General features: G+C 39.4%; 1 protein-coding gene across 3 annotated transcripts in view; it reads left to right on the forward strand.

The window, feature by feature from the left end:
• TPPP (tubulin polymerization promoting protein) overlaps positions 1-22769 on the forward strand; it is a 104863-nt gene that overhangs the window by 40117 nt on the left and 41977 nt on the right. For all 3 annotated transcript variants that reach the window (XR_012623919.1, XM_074830168.1, XM_074830159.1), the window contains exon 2: positions 5457-5771. Coding sequence is in view for 2 of the 3 variants with exons in the window: in XM_074830168.1 (XP_074686269.1) it covers positions 5461-5771 (311 nt within the window). In the remaining variant the exon portion in view is untranslated. The remainder of the gene's footprint in view (positions 1-5456; positions 5772-22769) is intronic.

Consider the following 22769-nt stretch of genomic DNA (forward strand, 5'->3'; position numbering starts at 1 on the left):
AAGCGTGAGCTGAAAGTTTGCCTTAGTTCACAGGACTCTTGACTTCGTTTTAGCCAATTCTTGGTTGGTAAATATTGTAAAAAATGAACTTGTAAAATAATCTGCCTGTTCTATTAACTGGATTGTATCTGAGGCTGTAATAAGTACTATAATGTTCTATCTAGTCTTTTGTGCTGTCTTAGACAAACACACTTTTATTCATTTCTGTGGCAGTTAGTGCTGCAGGAGGACTTCCATTAAAAACTGGTTTTGTAATACTTGCTGCAAATGAAAGCAATTGAACTTGTATTGGGACAGAATATTCCTAGCATGCTAGAGGCAGGCTAGACAAAGCAGGTGAGAAAGTACATGGTATAGCCCAAAAAGCTAGGCATTCACACTTCTGATAGTTTCCTGCTGATTTTCCTGGAAAAGCATTTTTTGGTGTGGAGATCATAAACTGGTTTAATACATTTGCAGCTAGTGAGACTATATTTATACTTCCTCCACAGAGTCAGAGAACGTTGGTTCTTCAGAGCACTCCATACAATCATGCACCTGCTTTATGTGGCCCAATAATGAAAGCAGTGTGGAGTATGGCCCCCAGGGTCCTCATTATGTTCTGAACTCTGGCAGCAGAAGGCATGTTTCTTCATCCCTCTGCTTTGGTTTCCCTGTGTGTGACATGGCAGCAGTGCTAACTTCTTTTACAAATACTAATCTATCTGCACTTCGTGAGCAGATTAGCCGTGCGTTAGTTCTCGGGAACAGAGCAGGGAAGGTGTTGCTGAATTCTGACCAGGTAGGATACATGTATATTCCATAGAGTTGCATAAGCTGCTGAAGTTGCTGGCAAAAATACCCTGGGTTTTAGTAAGTCTTCAGGTCCTCCTTCTTGGAGCTAAGAGGTGATTGCTTCTAAGAGCAATTCTCCCAAATCGAAATCAAAGTTGCACCAGAATTCTTGCAATATGTTGACACCTAGAGAGAATGTGGGTAAGTGAAAGAGTGTAAGTTAATATAAATCTTCCAGTAGAGCTGACAGTTGGTCAGTACTGAGCCTTTGGGCTTATTTATATGTACCTAGTATTCATGGAGAATCAACAACTGGAATTCACAGAAACAATAGCTGGGTGTCCCCTCATTTTTGGAAGAATCCAGATTAATATGTGACTTTATTTAGGGGAGTTCTCCTAGCTGTCTGCCTGCAGATGAGTAGTATGTATTGTAGTCTCTGGCTGAAAGGAAGTTTGATGATATGAGAAAACCATATTTTTCTAATGGGTTAGGCATGTGCTGAGAACACAGATCTGCGCTTTCAGTCTATTTTAGCATGAGTTAGTCATGACCTCAGTCAGTTTGATCCCTAGCTTATTCTCTGTCTGTATAATATGCTGTATTATTTACCTATTGCAGAGGCAGAGAAGGGACAAGAACTGTTTTTTTCATGATACTGAATGAGTATTACATGACACAGGCTATAGCAGTTCATAAACACCCCACCTAGTTGTCTAAATATTTCGTGGATTTCTGGAACTCCATTTTTTTTTTTTGGAAGTTGTTCTTTCACAAAGCTTTCTGAACTCTAGCATCTACTTATATCTCTTTCTTAATGTCTTCTATGGCTGCTTTTGGTGATGTGGACCTGCTAGGTTGGAGCCAGCAGTATCTGGAGAGGATGGGATTGGTGACTAGTCTCGCCTTCCTTCCCTCTGTTGGCGCTGGAAATATAGTATTATCTAACTGTGTGCATATTAGACTTTTTGTATGGTGATGAAAGTTGTTTCTTTGCTTAGCTGTAATTGTTACAGTCAGCATCTACGCAGCTCATGCTTTTGAACAGTGGCTTAATTTTGTTTTACTGAATTTTAGAACTGGTATTTTAGTTACTTTCTTTTTTCACTTCCACCTATCATGCTGCTGTGGCCCCTCCCCAAATTACTGCTAGTCTTTACTTCTAGCAGAAGCTAGCAAGCATGTTCTGATCCCTTTCTCCAGGGGAAAAAGGGTAAGGAAGACTCAAAACTGCATTTGATCTTGAGTTTTTGGTAAGCAGGTTATTCTGTATTTCTTTTTAAGAGATCGTTTCTTCAATATGGCATGATCTCCTTCCTTGTCTCTAATAACTAAAAATAGTTAAAGGAGCTGACCCTATTAAAAACCTGATTTCATATCCTGTGTTGTGCATTTCTTTACCTTCTAATATAGTATATTAAAGAGTCTGTTGTTTGTAGTGTCAAGAAACAAAATTTTAGGTTGAGGCTAGGTCAGTATTTTCATAAATCAGGCAGCTTCTTTTTAATAAATTTCATGCTGTTATGTGGGATTTTAACAAGTAAACTGTAATTATGGTTCAACAAGAAAAGGAGTATCCATGACAATTTTGGCAACCACAGCAGAGCCCTAGTTTTAATCTATCCTTAACCTTCTGCTTTAGATGGTGAGGATTTCTTTGAAATGAGTCTGCTTTGCATACCACATTTCACCATTCAAAACTGAAGCCTTTTCTATAGTGTGTGTCATGTTCCCCCCCTGCCCAGAACTAGTCAAAACACCCCAATACAAAGTTCATTTATTGATGTCCAAGAGAACTAAGTCTAGAAGTGAACTATCTTTCTCAAGGCCAAATATGTTCCTTTAAGTATTTTTCCTATACCATGTTAATAAACTTTTAATTTATTAGCAACTGAAAGTAAGTAAAAAATATTTTCAAGATGTAGCTGTCATATTGAAGACAGTATAAGACAGTATTACGGACAAAAAATAATGTAGTCTTTTTAAAAAAAAATCACACGATTCAGAAAATCAGAGCCCTTTCAAGTGTGGGTTTCAGCTTATGATTTGAAATCACTAGTTGCTTTTTAAAGCACATTTCTGCTGTGCTGTGCAACATTGAGTTATGGTTAGGGGTGAGATGGGATTAGGCAAAGTTGGACAGCAAGGCAGCTAAAGAAAGATTTTGTTCAGGAGATACTTCAAAATGTAGGCATGTGGTTATTTTTTTCTAATTTCAGATGAGACAGAGTGGCACACGTTTTCTTGCTTATAGTTTGTAAACCGTGAAATTATATCTTTCAAGGATATTCACATCGAACATAGCTGCTTGACAGAATTGCTAAGAGCAAGAGGGGTCTATCCCCAAAAATCTCTTAGAAGGTTTATTTGGCGCAAGATAAAATTGCAAAATGGTAACTGTATATACCTTTCTATAGAAGATCTCCACCTTCTTTTGTCCTGTTAATTGCTTACAGAGGTAACTTTGCTTTTTAATATCCTGTACAGACATTAAAATACAGGCTTTGCTTTTTGCTGATGTGTACTCTTTTCCTTTCTTTCTTTCTCTAGCCAGTTAGTGTTAGCTTGGAAAATTTCTGGTTCTGGTTTCCAGCTCCAGTGGATTTGAAATGGTGCAAGCTTGGAAGAGACTTCTGCTTTTGGAAGTCAAGCTTTCTCAAAGGTGGAGGTAGATCATAGGTCTTCATGATCTGATTTTTAACGTAATTCTCTTTTGCATAGATTGTGTCAGCAGTGTTTTTGTTTTCTTCTTAAGTTCTCTCACCACTGTTTTCATAACAAAAGAACGTGTGTAGCCTGATGAATCAGACAGTTTAGACTGATCTAGACACTTTTGTTAAAAATGTATGCATCTGTAATACTTGCAGTAGCTTACAATTTACTGTGTGTGCTTATTGTTTTGGAGTTTCAGTGTTGGGAGACTTTCAGAAGAGTTTGTTGAGGTAAAATTACTGTTCTTTGGAGAGCAGACAGGGTGCAAAGAAAATAGAAATGGGAATTGGTTACATTTTTAACTTTTTAATGAACTTCAAATTTTCAAACTCTTTTTTCCTCCCCTCTGTGCTTTTTCTTTTTATTTCATAGGTGCACATATAATTTTCAAGCTACAGTTAGTAAATTCCTGTCACATTAATTTTAATTTAGCATTTTTAGTTTTTTGGCCAAAACTTGTGCTGACAGTGTAAACAAAACAGAAGGATCCCCAGGCTAAAGATACAACAAGATTTTTAAGCATTTACTTGAATATTTTCAAAATAGACAGTAGTGCTTTGGCCATGCTGCATTTGCTCAAGTGTAAAGAACAAAGGCCCTTTAGTATAGTTTTTGTTAAAGGGTTGTTTCTAATAATGAAGCTTAACAATAACTGCTGCATAGCAGGTAGTTATGGTTAGTTCTGTTGCAGCGTGCAGAAAAAGGTATGCCTTGGTTGTGCAAGTGATAGAGGTTAAGCCATATTGGAAGAGGTAGAATTTTAGAATTGTTTCCATTGCTGAAGAGTTTGTATTGAAGTACAGTATATAAGCCAAAAGAACTTTCCATCTGATGCAGAAATAAAACCTTAACTAGAAATACATACCAATCTTTGCATATGTTAGTTGCCTACCATGTACGTCTGTGACTTTAGAAGAATGGACATGGTAAGTATGGTGGGCTTTCCAGCCCTTATCCAGTATTTGCCAAACTTCTGATATCTGAAGCACCTCTTTATGGGTTAAAATTTGTAACAGGGCAAGAGTCTGCATGTAGCTGTTGGGACAGGCACACAGTGTATCCTATCCCATGGCTTTTCAGTGCTCTTACTTCTGCTAAGCTAAGAGTGGATGGGCAGAAGGCAAAGGCTTCTGTGCCATGCTTCTGGCGTGTTAGGAGTTTTTTCTTTATGAAGACACCTGAAAATAACTTTAGTGTTCTGTTGCTCAGTTTAATGTTTCTTTTAAAAGGCAAATCTGTCCTACATGAACATAGGCTAATCTGAAAGTTGTTCTTTGCAGTAATGACATCCCTTCTCAGTGCTCCTGCATCATAGTTGTGTTCATTCCAAATTAATTCCACAGCTACAGTTCTTTGGGCATAAACTTGAGAAATGAATGGTTTTGTTAACAAGAGAATGTCTAAGCATTTCTGAGGCTTCCTTCCTTGTTAGACCTTACATTATATAACATAAGGATTATAACATTAATATTTTTGCTGCAATTTCCAAATATTTCATTTTTCAATTAAAAAAAAAAAAAAAAGCCACAGTCCAGAAAATAAAGGATTGGTTTTTTTTTTAACTTCAGAAATACAAGTAGGTAGTAATGCCTACAATGTAAAGGGCATACTTTTATTAGAATCAGTAGAGTGGCTGTGGTGATTGCCATTTAAAAAAAAAAAAAGAAGCAAACACTGTGTTCTCTTGTTGGCTGATGTAATGACGGTGAAATTAGGTTTGTGCCCTATTTTGGAATGTTCTTTCCCTGACTCTTTTTTTTTTTTTTTTAATATGCTAGAATTTTTTTCTAGATGGGCAGAGTTACATAGTTCTATGTATAGACTGTTGTTTGATGGTGGAGGGCACTGAGTTCTTGCTAACTTTATATACCACTTATTCATACTTTGTGATATGGACTGTAGCCTGTAGCGTAACAGAAAGTAAATTAGTGCAAATTAATGTAATGAGTTTACCCTCCTCTTCTTTGTAGCACAATGGCTGACAATAAAGCGAAGTCAACCAAACCTGTGAATAAGACTCCTCCAAAGTCTCCTTCAGATCCAGCAAAGGACCGAGCAGCAAAACGGTTATCCTATGATTCCAACAGCTCCCATGAGGGAGCTATGGCAGGAGAAATAAGTGCTCTGGAAGAGGCCTTTAGAAAATTTGCCATCCATGGTGATACAAGAGCCACAGGAAAAGAAATGCATGGGAAGAACTGGTCAAAGCTATGTAAGGACTGTCATGTGATAGATGGGAAGAATGTGACAATCACAGATGTTGACATTGTCTTCAGTAAAATCAAGTAAGTTCCTTTATGCCATCATTTCTTTGTCTCCCCGACATGTTTTGTAGATATCATCTAAATTTATCTTCTGTTGCTTACAGATGTGAGTCACTGTATGTCTTTGCCATAATCAATCTCTTTCTTGTTCTTTTATGAAACTGTGTTTCTTTGACTGAAGGTGCAGCTTTCAGCTTCTGTCCTGCTATCTTAAAGTGACTTCAGTGTCATAGGTCTTATGCTGTACAAAGAGGAAAGAGGTATGATGTGATCAGGACAAGTGCAGGTTATTCAAAGACACCGTGTTTGTTTGTTTTTTTTTTTTTACTGCAATAAATTATATGAATGTTTCCTGAAGGATATCTGAATGAAGTCAGGATGTAGTTTTACCTCTTGCCAAAACGCAGCCTCAGAGGACTGAGGCTAAGGTTGGATGTGTACTTAAAGCCATTATTCTAACAGTCCTGATGTCCAGTACAACACCTACTCAAGTTTAAAATGTAGGGCCATGCCAAACTGATGGTGAATTTGTGATGCAGACCCATGGCAGTGATTAATAGGTTAGGATTATCTCAGTAGTCCTAGCTTATTCTTGTAAGCAGACTGGAGCTTTAGTGAAACTTTCTCCCCACATTGAAAACCTAGGCAGGCTTGATCCAGAAACTCATCGAATCCAAGGGAAGACATTCAACTCTTCTGGCATATTCTGTATGAAGCCCCAGATAATTTTCTTTGTTCTAATTTTATGCGTGGAATTGGAACATTTTCACCTTTCCCCTCCCCCTGGTATCCAATAGCTTTGTTTAAATTGTCTCACACCTCCTTGTGTTGAGGGACAGGCTTTAAGGAAGGGTCCCTTAATTGTAGGTTGTAGGAACGTTTATTTGGCTTGTGCTCTCAACTACTGTGGTTGTAATGCTGGGGAGGGCATGCAAACTGAGTTGCTTACAAGGGTAGTTGGGAAAACTTGCTACAAGCACTGACCCTTTAGTGTGCATCAAAGCATAGAAAGGCAGAGAAGAAAAGGCCCCTTGATCTTGAAAGGTTGTTCAGTATAACATGCACAGTTAGAATGACATTACTTATTTGATTTCTGTCTGTCTGTCTGTCTTTTCTCCTGAGGGCTCTTCTTTAGGCAGTTGAAAACACTATATATGCACACTCCAATCCTCTTGTTTTTGTATCAGTCCACTTTCTCTTTGAGTCCCTACTTGTATTTTTTTGGAAGTTGTGTTGTCAGAATTGGGTATACTATCAGTGAAGTAGCTTATTTGAAATGGACGTTTAGGCTGTAGGGTTGTTTGTTTCTTTCTTGATCTATGATAGACAATGCTGGCATTCATTTTCAAATTTCCTTTGGCTTTCACAGACTTAAAAATTTCTCTGTATCTATCATCACAGGAAATAATAAGTCTTCGTGCTACTTTCTTCTGTTGGTATCTGGGCAAGTTAGTGATAGGACAACCCCATGATATGGCATAAACAGTTATGAAACATTAGCAGATATAAAGTAGTATCAGTTTTGGTGCCTGCTGGGGTAGAAGGAACCCAGTCCTGTTCTCCAGGAATGAGTTGTGAGGTGGTGAGGATCTGAGGCTCAAGGGGAATGTCAGCGTATCCCCTTGCGGTTCAGCAGTCTTAGCTCAAGGGTTCTTGTCTCTGCCTCTGTGGCGAGGTGCCTGTTCAGCAGTTTCTCAGACCTTTCGCCCGTGACTGCTGTGAAGTGTTGTCGTTTCTCTTCAAAAAAGCACGCCATCTTTTCCTCTCTCTAGTATTAAATAGTTTAGAAGACAACTACATCAAATGAAAAAGCATTTTTCTCTCAATTGTTTATCAATTACATGCTCACTCCTCACTTGTGCATGTACATATAACATGTATTTTATATATTCTTCTCTTTTAAAATTATTTTATTTTTAAGTTAATATTGCTTAAATGGCAGATGTGGAAACTTATAATAGCTGAGATTTGTTGTCTTTATTAGGAGGGTCTGTTTTTTCATGTGCATACTTTCAGTAGGTATACTTCCCCATTTTCTTAAGTGTTGGGGTTTGGGTTTTGTTACATTTTTATTCTTGAGAGTGTATGTCAGCAATTCTTTTTAGTCTAGATCACATTTATTTCACATATAATATTTTAAGTTTTAACAAGGGAAGATTTAATGGCTCTAGTTACTCAAGTGTTAGTAATATGCTGTAACTTAGGAGGCTTATGCATAGGCTAAGTATACAGGGTTTCTCGAGCGTGTTCAGACAACTGCTTTTCCTTGCTTCCTCTTTTGCTTCACGTTTAACCCTAAGCTAAAGGATAATGATAGATTTGGTGATGTATCAAAACAAACATACTTGTAAAATAAACTCTTACTCATTTCCATTTTACAAGAAGCTTTTTCCCAGCAGAGCGCTAAGGTTTTTTTTGACAACCCGAGTTTTTCCTTATCTGTGTTGAATGAAAAACATTAAACCCTATGAAAGAATCTCCAACTCCTCAGAAAGTGCAGAGTACTGCTTCCATGCCCCAGTAAGAGTAATGCTTACAGCTGTCAGAAGGCTCTGTGTGTCACTGTCGGTTTTAGGTTCTTCAGCTAGGCTGCGTCTCATAAGATGGACTTTGGCCTGGGATTCTTATGGTCAGCCATAGTGGTTCAGTGAGGTGGGGCTGGTGAATCTTTGCAGTTGTAGTTTGGCCAGGGAACACACCAAAAGATAAGAAGAGATGATTGTCATACCCGACTACAATTGTCATCCAGTATTGTGATAGAACTTCCAAACAGGTTTTCTGTTGGGTCTGTTACTGGAAAGCTACTGTGTTTAGCAGGATTTGTTTTCTAGCCGTCTATACTTAAAGTTTATGACAATGGCACATGTTGTTGAAACACTAGAAAATAATTGATTGAGTAGAATTGTTCTTTGGATTTATGAATTACTATGTCTCTGTATAAAACCCATGTTTGTCCTCTTGCTGAGTTTCCCAGGCTTCATTTATTGTTCTGCTACTAATACTAGCAAAATAGGTAGGAACTATGTGTTGCTGATAGTCAGGGTAAACTAACAGGGAAATTAGTAACAGATACGTTTAACTAAGAGCTACTGAAAGATAATGTTTTATTCTCTGATTGGTAACTTTCTCTGCTGCAGGAGAGATTTTATCAGTTCAATCCTGAGAAGTAATGACATTTTTGTAGAGTGAACACCCCCCTCCCCACCTCTACCTAACCAGGTGAACAAAACTTCTGAAAGATTTGATTAGTCTGTGATACTTCTTCAAAGCTGGGATTATGTGCCTGTGTTTCAGAGATTAGTTCATTTTAGGTTAAGTTTATGTTGTTATAAAGATTGAGGAAATTCTGATGAACCTTTGTTACAAATAAGAAATGTAGAATGCCATTTTTCCTTCTGTGTGAGGATGTCAGGTCAAACTGAAGTGTAATTTGGCTATTCATCTTGCATAAAAGGTCCACAGAAGGCCTTCATGTAAGCACAGCATTTGTATGTACATTAGGATAAAAAGAATGAATGGTCTAATGCAAAGAATGCACAGTAGTAGACATTAGAGACGAATTGCTACAATTGCATTGTTTGGTAAGAAATCCCCCCTTTTCCTTTTCTCCCCCTGCCCAAGGATTTTTTTAACAGTAATTTGTAGGTTCTTAAGGGTCGCACAAATCCTTCCAGTTTGGTGGACTGTAATATAAATTGTTGTGTGTTAAAAATTGATTTAATAGATGTCTTTCTGCCCTTTTTTTTTGCTTTTCTATTTTAAAAACTTTCTATTGTCATCTCAGAAAATACAAGAAATTAAGCAGCAATGAATTTTGCGATGGAATTACTTGAAATGAAAAGCCAAAGCCCACTTGTAAGTAGCCATGTGTATGAATATTTATAAGTTACACCCCTAGAGATCAGAGGAAAACCACCTACATTTATGCCAAATACTTGGATTGCATTATTACAGTTGGGATAGACTGCAATTTGTATAATAAGTAGAAAAGTAAATTTTTTTATTTTTAGATTATAAAAACATACAATAAAGGCATTTCATACAATATCGTTATCTTTCTATGCATGTTGCACCTGGAAAAGCAAAAGAAATTGTGAAGAGTGAATTATAAAGTTTTACAATATCTTATGGGAAGAACTCTATTTAAAATGGAGCAAAACCAACAAAAGTGTATATAACTGTAAATGCAATTATGTAGTAAGCTTTCCTTACTGTATTTTATAGTTTCACAGTCAGAACTTGAGATGTTGGACTCTTTTCTTCACATGTTCATTGGATTGCATAAAACAGTATCATGATGGTTGCAGGGTAAATTTTTATTTCAAAGCTAGCTCCTTGCCTAAAGTTATGTAAAAAAGTTCTTTTGCTAATTAGTATCAGGATAGCTTTTTCTCTTTAAATGGCAAAAATGAGGCAACCCCTTCTGTGAAAAAACTGCTCATATCATTGTTTTAAAAAAGAATGCTAAAAATACTTTATAGGAAGTAATTTTTTTAACTGTTCCCTAAATTCACTGCCATACTTGAAGACAAGGGTAAGTCATAATCATATTCTATGAGAAGGAAAGTTTTCATAAGTTACTGTATGTGAAATTTTCATGACAGGACTAAAACCAGTATTTCACCATTTTTGTAATGATAATAACTTCAACTTCCCTGTAGCTCAGGCTTCTGCTAAAATGTAGGGGTTTAGTATAAATGTCTTGGTAATACTAGATCATTCCAAGCATTCATTTTTCACATACTATCTGAACCTTATATAGACATGTTTCTTTTATATTTTGCACATTGAGTGATAATGTATTCTGGGTGTACTGAATTTAGAGACATAGAACTTACAGACATGCAATAGCATTTGAAAATGGATGATTTTCATGAGAATGGGAATTCCATGTGTATCTTTTTAGTAGATGAAACAATTGCCTGCTTTTTTGGAAATTTTCCTCATTAACTGACTGTTTCTTTTTATGTTACTCTTCCAGAGTTGCAAAAGTTTGTAGACTGTGTGTCTTGCATTGTGCTTGCAGAGTGTAAATATGGGTTTAGTGAATCTTGTTGTCTTGGAGGAAGCAAGCTCATTGGTGACACAGGAGAAGGGCACAGAAGTGTTCTGGATTTGGTATGAAAAGCAACATGTGGCTGCATTCTTCTTCTTAATCCAGCAAGACAGTGAGACAACAGTCTAAGAAGTTCAGGGTTTTTGTATTAAGGAAAGCAGAATACCCAAGAAGAATACATGTTCCTGATCTTGGACCAACATTCTGGCATGTTGCCTTAGGAACTTAAATGTCATTGTTTATTGGGGTCAACAACTGCTCTGGGAAATTTGATATGTTAGCTATGCCATACAGATACTCCACATGTTGTATGTAGTTAATATGGTAATAGTAATAGCCCTGATATAAATACCTCTGCTCTTATTTTAGAAGTGTTGCCACTCAGCACTGCAAGAATATGGTTTAAGCACTGCCATAAAACTTCTAATTCTATGACATTATTAGATAGAAAAATAAAAATACTTCTGTTTACACTGGCATGTTACTATGGTTGCGGGCAGGCCTGGGTGACGTCACGCCTTGGATCCATTGTGAGCATTTATTTAGGTAGCTGTCTCTATGGAAACATTTGTTTGTTTTGATGTTACTATGTGTTAAATTTTAAACAAATTTTTGTGGTTCTATACTGGATTGTTATTGAAGACTAGTTAATCTACACAAGCTTTGTAAATATACCTTACCCTCTAAAATATTTTTGGTAAAAGATCAAGTGAAAGCATAATTGTGCTCTCAAATTCCATTAATAGTTTCTTATGTTGCTTTGACATGTTTTCTTGTTGCTGAGGAAGCCATGTGTTCTAAAGGCCAGAAAATACTCCTCCATCTTTTTGAGAAAGGAAGGTTTTGTTCCCATGGAGAATCTTCACAACACACTTTTTTGTGCCCTGACTTTTGAGCAGTCCCACCCATGCTCTATCCTTAGTACATCTTGCACGGTCAGCTGTTTAGCCTAGTTCCCACAGTCTAGATCAGTCAGGTCTCTACAGGAGTGCTTCCACCTGAGACCAGCTGGGTCTTAATTCAACAGTAGTTCACCATTGCTGCAAGACTGTGGAAGAATTAAAATGGATTATGTTTGCTCTAAGCAGCTGGCAACATAACTCGTGGCAAGAATAAGTACATGTTTTCCCCATTTGTCAACTATAATATAATCATATTTTCTTTGTATTGAACAATTATGATACTTCTTACTTAATATATTTGAAGGGAGTAGTATTTTGACACCTGCACTCATTCAAAATAAATATCTCTCCATGAGGTTTCGCTGAAGTAATTTGTATTTAACAGAGATTTTACTGAAGCCTCTCTTAAATTTTTTAAACATGTAAATAGGTATGAAGTGGTCTTTATATGTAAATGAAGCACATGGGAGTTGCAAATTGTGTTTTACTTCCCTAATGGAGAGATCCTTTTAATAGTGACATAGAATCTGATTTGTGTAATCCTACTTTATGCATGAAGTAGGCATAACAGTGAACTTGTGTACTTTAATATGTCTGCATCGGGAAATAAGTTTTAAGTGGATATAGAATGGTATGCAGAACATAATCTGTGCTAATAAATCTCTCCGTTCCAAGCAAATGGTGAAGTAATGCAGTTATAGATAGAAAAGTAGTTGAGTTACACCAGAAAGTGTTCTTTACCACATCATCTATACTTTATTTTCATTGAAATTAAGATCCAATTTCCTTTCTTGTCTGAGAAGCCAAATATAATATTGCCTTTTGCACTTTATACTTGAAAGGCTTTTTATTTAAAAAAAAAAAAACAAAGCAAATCTTCTTCCCCTTCTACCAAGAGGCATAAATTCTAAAAGTAAAACCATGATCACTTATGAGAAGGATGGATTTAGATTCACTTGCTATTATGCAGGCTTGTTTTGTGCATGCAAAATGGATAAGTTCTGTATCCTTAATGATGTATGATAACTACAAAGGTGTTTAAAAACACCTTTTCATATGACTAGACGTCACATGAAAACCTATAGATAACAGCGGTGGCTGATTCATTTCCCAGCTGATATGGGATGCTGCATGATATCATACACAGTACTACAGAGCAGCTTGCTTAGTGTTTGCCACACTTTGTGGCATAAGCTACTTGTGGACTACAAGGACTTCTACTGATGTAGATGGAAGTAGGGCTCTTTATGTCTCATGGGTTTTTAGAGGGTTTTTTCCCCCTTCCCCCTTCCCCCCACCCCCCGGTCAGCCTAATTTCATCATATTGCACTATCATTTAAAATAGCCTGTTATTCATTTATAAAAGCAGCTATGTGAAATCTGCGTTAGTTACACAGTTACCTCATTTTACTGATTAACAAGCAAGTATTTTCTGGACTGTTAAACATCAATGTAGACTTTGTCGCTCATTTTCCATGGACTAAAGATGATTTAAATGTAAAGGATGAGGCAGCCTTGGCTGCAGCAACCAGGTGACTGTAAAGTTTAAGGTCGTGAGAGGAGGGAGCAAGGTGAACAACAGAATTACAAACCTGGACTTCAGAAGGGCAGATCTTGGCCTGTTCAGTTCCCCACAGGAAACTGCCCTGGAGGGCAGAGGGGCCCAGGAGAGCTGGTTGATCTTCAAGACAGCTTCCTCAGAGCACAAGAATGGTCCATTCCCATGTGCAGGAAGTCAAGCAAGCATGGCAACAGGCCCGCATGGATAAACATGGGGCTTCTGACTGAACTCGAACTCAAAAAGGAAGTAGACAGGAGGTGGAAGCAGGGAGAGAGGTATGTGGGAGGAATATAGCCCATGCATGAAGGAACAGAGGAAACCCAAAGTGCCCCTGGAGTTGAGATTAATGATGGAGGTGAAGGACAACATGAGAGGTTTCTGTAAGTACACTGGTAGCGAAAGTGTTGGCCGACTGCCAGGTGTGGCAGGGGACCTAGTGACAAGGGACACGGAAAAGGCAGAGATACTCAGTGCCTTTTTTCCCTCCCTTTTCAATAGGTAGGGCTTGCCCTCAGGGTTCCCAGGTCCCTGAGCCTGCTAGCAGTCTGTGGGCATGAAGCAGTACCCAGAGACTGAGTTAAGAATCACTTGAGCCAATGACACATACACGAGTCCATGGGACGAGGTAGGATGTGTCCAAGGGTGCTGAAGGAGCTGGGCAATCTCGTTGCAAAGCTGCTCCCTATCATCCTCAAAAGGCACGGGAGCTGGGGGAGGTTCCCAATGACTGGAAGAAGGCAAACATCACAGGTGTCCTCAAGAAGGGCAAGAAGGAGGATCTAGGTAAGTACAGGCCAGGCAGCATAACCTCAGTCCCTGTGGAGGTTGTGAAGCAAATCCTCTTGGAAGCCCTTTCTCAACACACAAAGGACAAGAAGGTGATTTGGAGCAGCCAGCGTGGATTTGCCAAGGGTAAGTCAAATCTGATGGACCTCATTGGTTTCTATGATGAAATGACTGGCACTGTGGGCAAAGGGGTATAGTATACCTTGATTATGGCAAGGCTATGGCCCTGGTCGCTTCATCACCAGATTGGTGAGGTATGGGCTGGACAGTGGGCTGACAGTCTAGGAAGCAGCTGTGGAGGTCGTGGTGGGCACCCAGTTGGACGTGAGTCCACAGCAGTCCTTGCAGCGAGTGAGTTGTGGTAGGCAGGAAGGGTAGGCGCATCCAGAGCTGCATGAGTAAATGTGTAGGCAGCAGGTCTGGGGAAGTGATCTTGCTGTTTGTGGTGGTTTGACCTTGGCTAAATGCCAGGTACCCACCAAGTCGCTCTATCACTTCCCCCTCCCTTCCCCCTTTTTTCTTAACAGGGCAAAGAGGGGAAAGAAAATAAGATAGGAAAAAAGCCAACCCTTGTGGGTAAAGCAAAAGCAGTTTTAATATAAGCAAAGCGAAGCAAAGGTCCGCGCGCAGAAGCAAAAAGAAAACAGATTTATTCTCTACTTCCCAGTAACAGGCGATGTCGGGCCTTCTCAGGAAGCAGGGCTCTGATACACGTAGTGGTTGCCTCGGAGGACCAAGGGTGACCCTGCCCCCTCCCTCCTTTCTCCCAGCTTTATACTGAGCAGACGTCATATGGAATGGAATATCCCTTTGGTCAGTTCGGGTCAGCTGTCCTGGTTGTGTCCCCTCCCAAGATCTTGCCCACCCCGTCCCACTGTGGGGGGAAAATGTTGGAAGGAGCCTTGGTGCTGTGTAAGCACTACTCAGCAGTAGCCACAACACCAGTGTGCTGTCAACACCCTGCTGGCTCCCAACATAAAACACAGCACCGTAAGGGCTGCTCTAGGGGAGAACCGATTGCGGCTCAGCCAGACCCAGTACACCGTTCTGTTTGGTGCTTGTGAGACTGTATCAGGAGTGCTGTGCCCAGTCTGGGGCTCCCCTGTGCAAGAAAGAGACTGAGACACTAGAACAAGCCCAGTGCAGTGCCACCAAGATGGTTGGGGGGCTGGTTACAGTATACCATGACTGTGGCAGGGAAAGGAAAAATGTTTATGTATAGACCATAGAAATTAACTTGCTGTTCTGAAGTTAGAGGGGAATTTTTATAGGAAGAAAGTGTGTGTGTCTGCATGTATGTTGTTTGACTCCTAAAAATAAGGACATGAACTAGAAATCATCCATCTCATAAAGAATATTGATAGATGATAAATGTTGTAATTAAGCTATATTTAATCTGCCTATGTGTATAAAGCTACTAAAAGAATTAAGATGTGGTCCACTTAAGATGTGATGCTGGTAAATGGAAACATGCACCATTTACTGCAAATTTTCATCTTCCTTCCACTTTTGGTTGGGTATTTTTTGTTTTTGTTTTTTTTTTTTGGGTTTTTTTTTTTTTTTTTTTCCAAAAACAGTGGTTGACTTGGGAGACACCAGTTCTTGTGTTCTGCTCATTATCTAGAAGTTTAAGAGGACTATTTTACAAGTGAATCGGAACAAGTCTCATTAAAGACTGGTTGTAACTTTAAGTTGAAGAAGGATTCACCAACACTCTAGCTTAAAAAAAGCAAATATGAGCATATGTCATGTCCCACTCAGACGAGGGAGACAAGTGACTCAGATTCGCAAATCCCCAACGGAGTGGACAACGGTGAGACAAGTCTCAAAGTCCACACATTTATTAACTTCCCACAATGTACTAATTGGATACACAGTAATTGGCTAAGTATATAGTGAGTTGTGGTAAGCAATACAGTATGCCTTGCATTTCTTAATGGTAGTAAAGGAAAAGGGGAAGAAGGAAAGGAGGGAGATGGAGATAATAGAGGAATAGAGATAACCGGTCTGGGTTCCTGCCTTGATCCTGCCAGTGAGGGTTCCAGCAGGTATCCATCTTCTTCACTTCACTGCAGTCTCAGGACCCTCCCCACCCTTGCCCCCCCCTCTATTTATACACACTTTCCTTGGGTCCATCCCCTAGGTCAACCCACATACCTATGTATCCCATGTATGGGGCGGGGTAAGGTGTTTCATGGGATGATGTAATTAACATGATATTGTTAGTCTTCGTTAGCATATTCAGGGTGTTAACTTTAATATGCATTTCATACATAATGAAGCAAAGGTCTTTCACCGGCATTTCATGGCCCTTGAAATTTGACCAGGTGCACCAGAGCAGAACCGTCCTGTCTCCACAGGGCTCCTTCCTCCAGCTGCATACTGTGTTATTCGGGCAGCCTTATCAGCTTCGACCTCCACACCATCCACCCCATGACTATAGTTTCACAGAATCATCTAGGTTGGAAAGGACCTTGAAGATCATCTAGTCCAACCGTTAACCTAGCACTGACAGTTCCCAGCTACACCATATCCCTCAGCGCTATGTCGACCCGACTCTTAAACACCTCCAGGGATGGGGACTCCACCACCTCCCTGGGCAGCCCATTCCAACGCCTTCATTGCTTGTGAGTGTTTGAGACGTTCCTTAGCTTGGAGGGCCTCCACTCCCCCCGCTATCCTTTATCTCTTTCTCAGTCTGTTTTTCTCAGTCCTTGTTTCTCGCAGACCTGTTTCTTTCAGGACCTGTTTTTACAAGTTGTCTCTCACAGTCTGTGCAGTCTTCCCTATTCGTTTTCGTCTTCACTACCAATAGGAATGTAAAACTCTCCCTCAGAGCAGTGTTCACAGAATCAGTAAATCACAGAATCATCTAGGTTGGAAAGGACCTTGAAGATCATCTAGTCCAACCGTTAACCTAGCACTGACAGTTTCCAGCTACACCATATCCCTAAGCGCTAAGTGTTGGCATATAGCTTTCAAGTTTGTGGAAGGCCATGTTAATCAGGCTCCTAGATCCCGTGATTTATAGTTGCTTGGAGTCTTGAAATGCTTGGGAGCTGGAGCCTGGGGCTAATATTACAGAGGAGGAAAAGAAAGGATCAGTTGTAAATGCTGAGTGTGCAACGTGTCATCTGCCCCTTAAGGCTGGACACTACATGGTCTTATTTTGACGGAGCTAGGTCTGGGCCAGGCAGGTTTAACTTACTGATTTGAAATTGTTCCTGGCAGTGATGTCCACATACAAGGCAACTTCTTAATGTTCGTTGGTCTAGCTCTGGCTGGTCTACTAGTTGGATGAGAAGTTTTAGGTGCTATATATAGTTAGGACTTGCAGTGTTAAAACACCCAAGTGGTGTTACTGGAAACCACTCCTCTGAAAGTCATCACCCTGATTAATTAAAATGGTGTTAACTACTTTCTGGCTTTATTGAAGTGGACTTGCTTATCACTTTCTTTTGTGTGTGTGTGTGTCTGTGTGCACGCTAAACTGCGGAAGCATGAACGAAATCCAGACTTTTCTTTGAAGCTTGATTTCTGTTCCTGACTTTCTGCAGGTTTTTTTAATGCATATGCATGTATTGCTGTGAATTAAAAATAAGAAGGCCTTTTGGTGTGGAGTCTTGGTATAATCCCTCCAAAAGGAAAAGCTTTCCCTTTTTTCCATTTCATAGTCAGTTTTAGGTTCTCTTTCGTTACAAAGGTTCTGGATGTTACTAGGAAATAAATAATTTTTAAAATCTTGCTAAGAATGCTGACAGCATTGGTGCTGATTCTGAAGGCTCCCAGAACATTTTAAATACATAAACAAATCTCTATGGCAACGTTTTCTAGGAAGAAATGCTGTTAGATACTAGAGTTTCATGGTTGAAGGAGCAAATACAGAGAGGCATCCAGTTTCTGTGAGGAATTGGGGAAGGATGATGACAGTTGACAGAGTGTATCCAGGAAGACCATGGCTAAAACGTTCACCCTTCTGGTAAGGAGTAATACTAGCACCTTAGCTACTGCCTATCACTAGCATTTTCAGCAGTGCAAGCCCTCCCAGCGCACTGCTGCTTTTCTACACAGAAGTATCGTTACTGAGCTACTGGTTCCTCTGAATAGCAGCATCGTATCCTGAATAGCCAGCACCACTTTTTTTGCAGGTCTCCCATCAGAGTGTTAATATCACTGATTTAATTTATCACTTGAGAAAAGATGATTGTTTAAAAAAACAAAGACAACAAAAGAACCAAACGGGTGGGAGGGAGTAATGCTCACAGTCTGCCATTTTGTTAGGTAATGTTTGCCTCCAGTACTTCCTTTGATCCACTGGTTGCTAAAAAGACACAATACCTAAGGTAGGAAGGGAATGTTTCTGTACTATCTGTACGTTAGTAATTCAGGCAGAAACCCCCAGAAAACCTGACTGCAGTGTTTTGCATCAGGCCAGTAAGTTTCTGCTTAAGCTGTGGAACAGCATTAAACCAAAGCTGAATCTTTGTCAGGGATGGTAAGAGTGGAAAATATCTTCAGGCAAATTGTTTCAGTGGAGATGGGAGTTCATTGTAAAACCCATGCACTTCACGTCTGTTTTGAATGTATGATATTCCTGATGTCCAGTAGCTTTTCATGCTGCATTTACTTTCCAGTAATTGGTTGTGGAGATCCTTTTTGGGAATGGTGCCGTGTTCTGTGCAAAGCCACAGGGTGCACAGCTAACGAGAGCTTGCCACGCGCTGTGCTAGCTGCAGAAATGGGAGCAGCGCAGCTCCAACTGTGTGGTGCTGCACTGCTCTGGTTGTCCAGCCTGTTGCATTGTGCCAGGTGAATGCGCTTGGCATTAGCTTGGTGTTTTAAACTGTGTGCTTCGTAAAAAGGATGGCAATGAGTGCTGACAGAAGATGAAGAACATGCATGACCTTATCAGCACTGAATCATCTTTCTTCTTCTTTGCCTCAAATTTGTTCTGGATGGAAGAGTCCTGAAAGTGTGGGGAATCTTTTTAGTCTTACGCTATTACCCTATTTTCATGATTGTAGCACAAGCTTCATAGGATGCTTAGAAAAGAAAAGAGCTTTTTGGAGTGCTCCTTCAGTATACATAAAAGTACAAGACTCTAAAGCAAAGCGTAAGCCATTATCGTCTGGTGAATAGGAGTTAGTGCTGTGGACCTGTTCATCTCTTTGTCTCTGCTGATACAGCAGAGCATTGTACCACTTAGTGCCATTTGTGATCATGGGCACCAGCAGCTGCAGAATAGTGGTGATCTTTGGCACCAGGCTGTGACTCTCATGATGCATGACAGCACTTGCTTCATTGCCCAGATGTCTTGGGTCTTTATTCTATGCCCTTCAGTTGCAAATATTGTTTAAAAAAAGAAAGTAAGCTAATGAGAGGAGCGGTTGTTGTGCTTTCAGAGGCTGTATTTTTTAATGCTATTTAAAAGATGCAACTGATAGCTTTTATATCATCATAAAACTGTGTACAAGGATATGTTCTTTTTCTTTCAGCTAACAACAGATATCCAGTGATACTGTAACGTAATGATAGTTCGTTACTGAAAAATCAGTATGAGAAAATAGGATAGGTCTGTGCTTATTGTTTGGAATCTAACTCAGTTACACAAGATCTCCAGATACACTCATTACAATTCCCAGTGCAGTACCAATTAACCCTGGATTTGTCTGCTTCATGATATATTTGAGGTGTTTGTTATTCAGTGTGGGGTGGTGTTTGTTAAGCTTCTGAATGGAACTGACAGTGCTGAGAATGGAGAATTTACCTGATGCAGAGCAGTGTGGGAGTAATACAGGAGGCTACTGAGGAGAGGGGGCAGCTCTTACTCATCATGTGCAGTCTGTATTTCACAAGAAGGTGTTGTGTGTTCACTTCTGCAAGAACAAGGCTCTGTGGTATGGGATAGATGAAAAACGGTGACTGCACTCTTTACCATTCTGTCCAGTTGCTTCCCTGTGTATAGCAGCTACTACTGCTGCATGCCAAGCTAGTTGGTGGCACTGGGGGAACATAATGAACCCTATTTTGATACTTTTAATGGTCAGTCTTCCTGTGTCTCAATCTGAAACAGGTAGTAACCTTTCTTCCAAATTTAAGCTATTTAAATTTTTTTCTAGTGATGGATGCTGGATGGAAACAGATTCCTGGGGCACTTGTAGTCCAAGTAGAGATCACTGTGCTCTTGTGGGTAAATTAGCATGTGTCATACTGTTCTCATTTGGCATGGTGTCCACAGAAGGTTTTGCACCTTTGTGAGCAGTATGCATTGATTAGTGTTTACACTTTGCAAGGGGGTGTCTAGGGAGAAGGCTTCAAGTGGGTTTTTTTTTTTTGGTGGTGTGGTTTTTTTAGCAAAAGAAATGAGCAGGTAAGTTCATATTCTTAAAAGAGCCTATAATAGACAAAGGAAGAAAAAGGGAGTAATTTGTCATTTATAGGGTCTTACATTTTTTATCTGAGGTGCTTTGTAAGTTGAGAGATAGCTTTCAAATATAAGAAGACAGTAGGAGAAGGTACTGAAATGTAGCTATGATGAAAGAAAATGTATACCCCATATGGTAGTTGATATCCACTCTATTAGGTGATATTCTTGTGTATATCCAAATATAAAGAATTTTGATACTTTTCAAGCACTGTATTGGAAATAGGTGTTGGATGAACATGGTGGTGAGCTGTCTGTGATTTGCGTTTAGGACATTTTCTTGTGCTAATAATTAAAGATAATGAGTGGTGTGAATGTAAATCTGAGAGTAATGACTATAATCTGATTAAATGTTTTTTGCTCCCAGTAGTCTTGGTACTGGTTTAAAATGAACAATGAAGAGTATTCAGTTCAGTAATTCCTTGTGAAGACCAATACATTGTCATATGTTCCAGCACTTTATCCTTTATTAAGACAGCACAAATAGCATGATTTGTTTTCCAAGCTTTTATAGTGAGAATAAACAAAAATTATTTCCTTACTTTTACAGAAAAGCTGGAACTCTGGTTTCCTCTTCCAGACAGGTTGCTTTTCTTTCATCACTTCACCTCAGATGAGAGTAATGGGAGAGCTTTACATTATGCTGAAGTGGATGACGTAGCTGGAAAAGCTGTTGAACTAAAATGCACAGAACTAGCTTGATCTTCTCTTTTGTCAAGACAGCACACTGTGGCTTATTGGGTCTCCTCTAGCCAGATGAAGAAAGCTATAGAAAGGCTACTGAGAAGTCAAAGAAGCTGTTTGGTTTTCCTCCTGATGTACCTATAAGATGAACGTCTCTTGCTGATTTAACAGTCTGGTTTTGAGTTTGACCTGCAAATCCAGCTGACTGCAACTTCAATCAACATTGGCCATTTTGAACAGTTTGTCTGATTTTAATAATTCCTTTTCTGATTTAGTCCTGTGCTCTGTGACCAGCAAAACAGTATCTCCTGCATGCTTGGAAGATTGTTCCTTTTATTCCCCTTTAGGTGCTACACTGTGCCACCCAGTCATTGGCTTCCCTAATTTCTAGTTCTACATCTTTAAGTATTAATCTGTGAAAGGCATAGTGATGGACATAGATGGACAGTGACGTGACAGTCACCTGAGATAAACAGTAAAGGTATATAACAGCTATCAGACTTAAGGGCTACACATAGGGAACTGGATTTCTTTAATGTTAGGGACTCTGATGTGATGTTATCTACCGTGACATTTGCACTTTTTGGGAGTGTTTCAATTCCATTTGTCAGAGCCTTGAGATAAAGAAGATGACAAGATGTACTTACTGGAGACAGTTATCCAAATAATTTATGCCAAGTGCTGATTAGATTCCTATATGTGCTTGCTGCAAGTGTAATCTCTTAATCTTGGAAGAAGTCATTTACTGAACAGCACAGCTTCTCCAACATACATAGTGATTTTTAAAGGAGTTATAGTATTGACTAACCTTTCAACAGTGTTGTGGAGTTAATTGTCATGCTGTTTAAGAAGATGGAACACGTTAAGTGTTCCTGATTTACATGTACTCAGAAGAATTCTGACCAACATTTCTGCTTGTTGTCTGCATTGAGCTCCATTTGAAAATCTGTGAGGCTTTTGAGGGCTTTGAATAGTGAGAGGATTTGACTTCTGATGCCTCTAAAGGGATGGACACGCTACCTCTGCTGCAGGGTAGAAAGGCACGAAGACATACTAGTTTTTGTAGCTCTGGTCTCACAGGGCTGCTTCGACCTATCGTTTAGGATAAGGTGTTTAGTGGTGCATAAAGCTTGCTTTGGTTATGTTCTACCCTATCAGACTTTGTTTAGTAATTGAAGCAGAGCATTGGCCTGAACGAGTTTCTGTTGAGCGAACCTCCTGGTTTTGCTATCCTTATGTGGGAAGTTAACTCAACTATAAATACATGCATCGAGTACTTAAGCTAGTTTTAAATTAACTACTTGTATAAACATACCTAATATAGAGATTCTGTGGTAAAAACGACCAGCATGTAACCCTGCAAAGGTGTTTGTCCATTGCTTGTTATGGGGGGTTTCCACAGTAGACCTGCACAGGCTGGTATATGCTGTGAAGCGCATAGAATTTAACAGTGTATATGTACAGAGTATTGTCTTAATCTGTTGTTTTTATGTCATCCTGTTTTTTTGCAAGAGTCAGTTTGCAGTTTCGCTTTATAGGCTATGAGGATATACTCAACTTGCTTATGAACAGCAATCTACCCTACAGGCAGTGCTAATGGAGTGTG

Source organism: Strix aluco, chromosome 1 (genome assembly GCF_031877795.1).
Source record: "Strix aluco isolate bStrAlu1 chromosome 1, bStrAlu1.hap1, whole genome shotgun sequence".
NCBI classification, from domain to species: domain Eukaryota; kingdom Metazoa; phylum Chordata; class Aves; order Strigiformes; family Strigidae; genus Strix; species Strix aluco.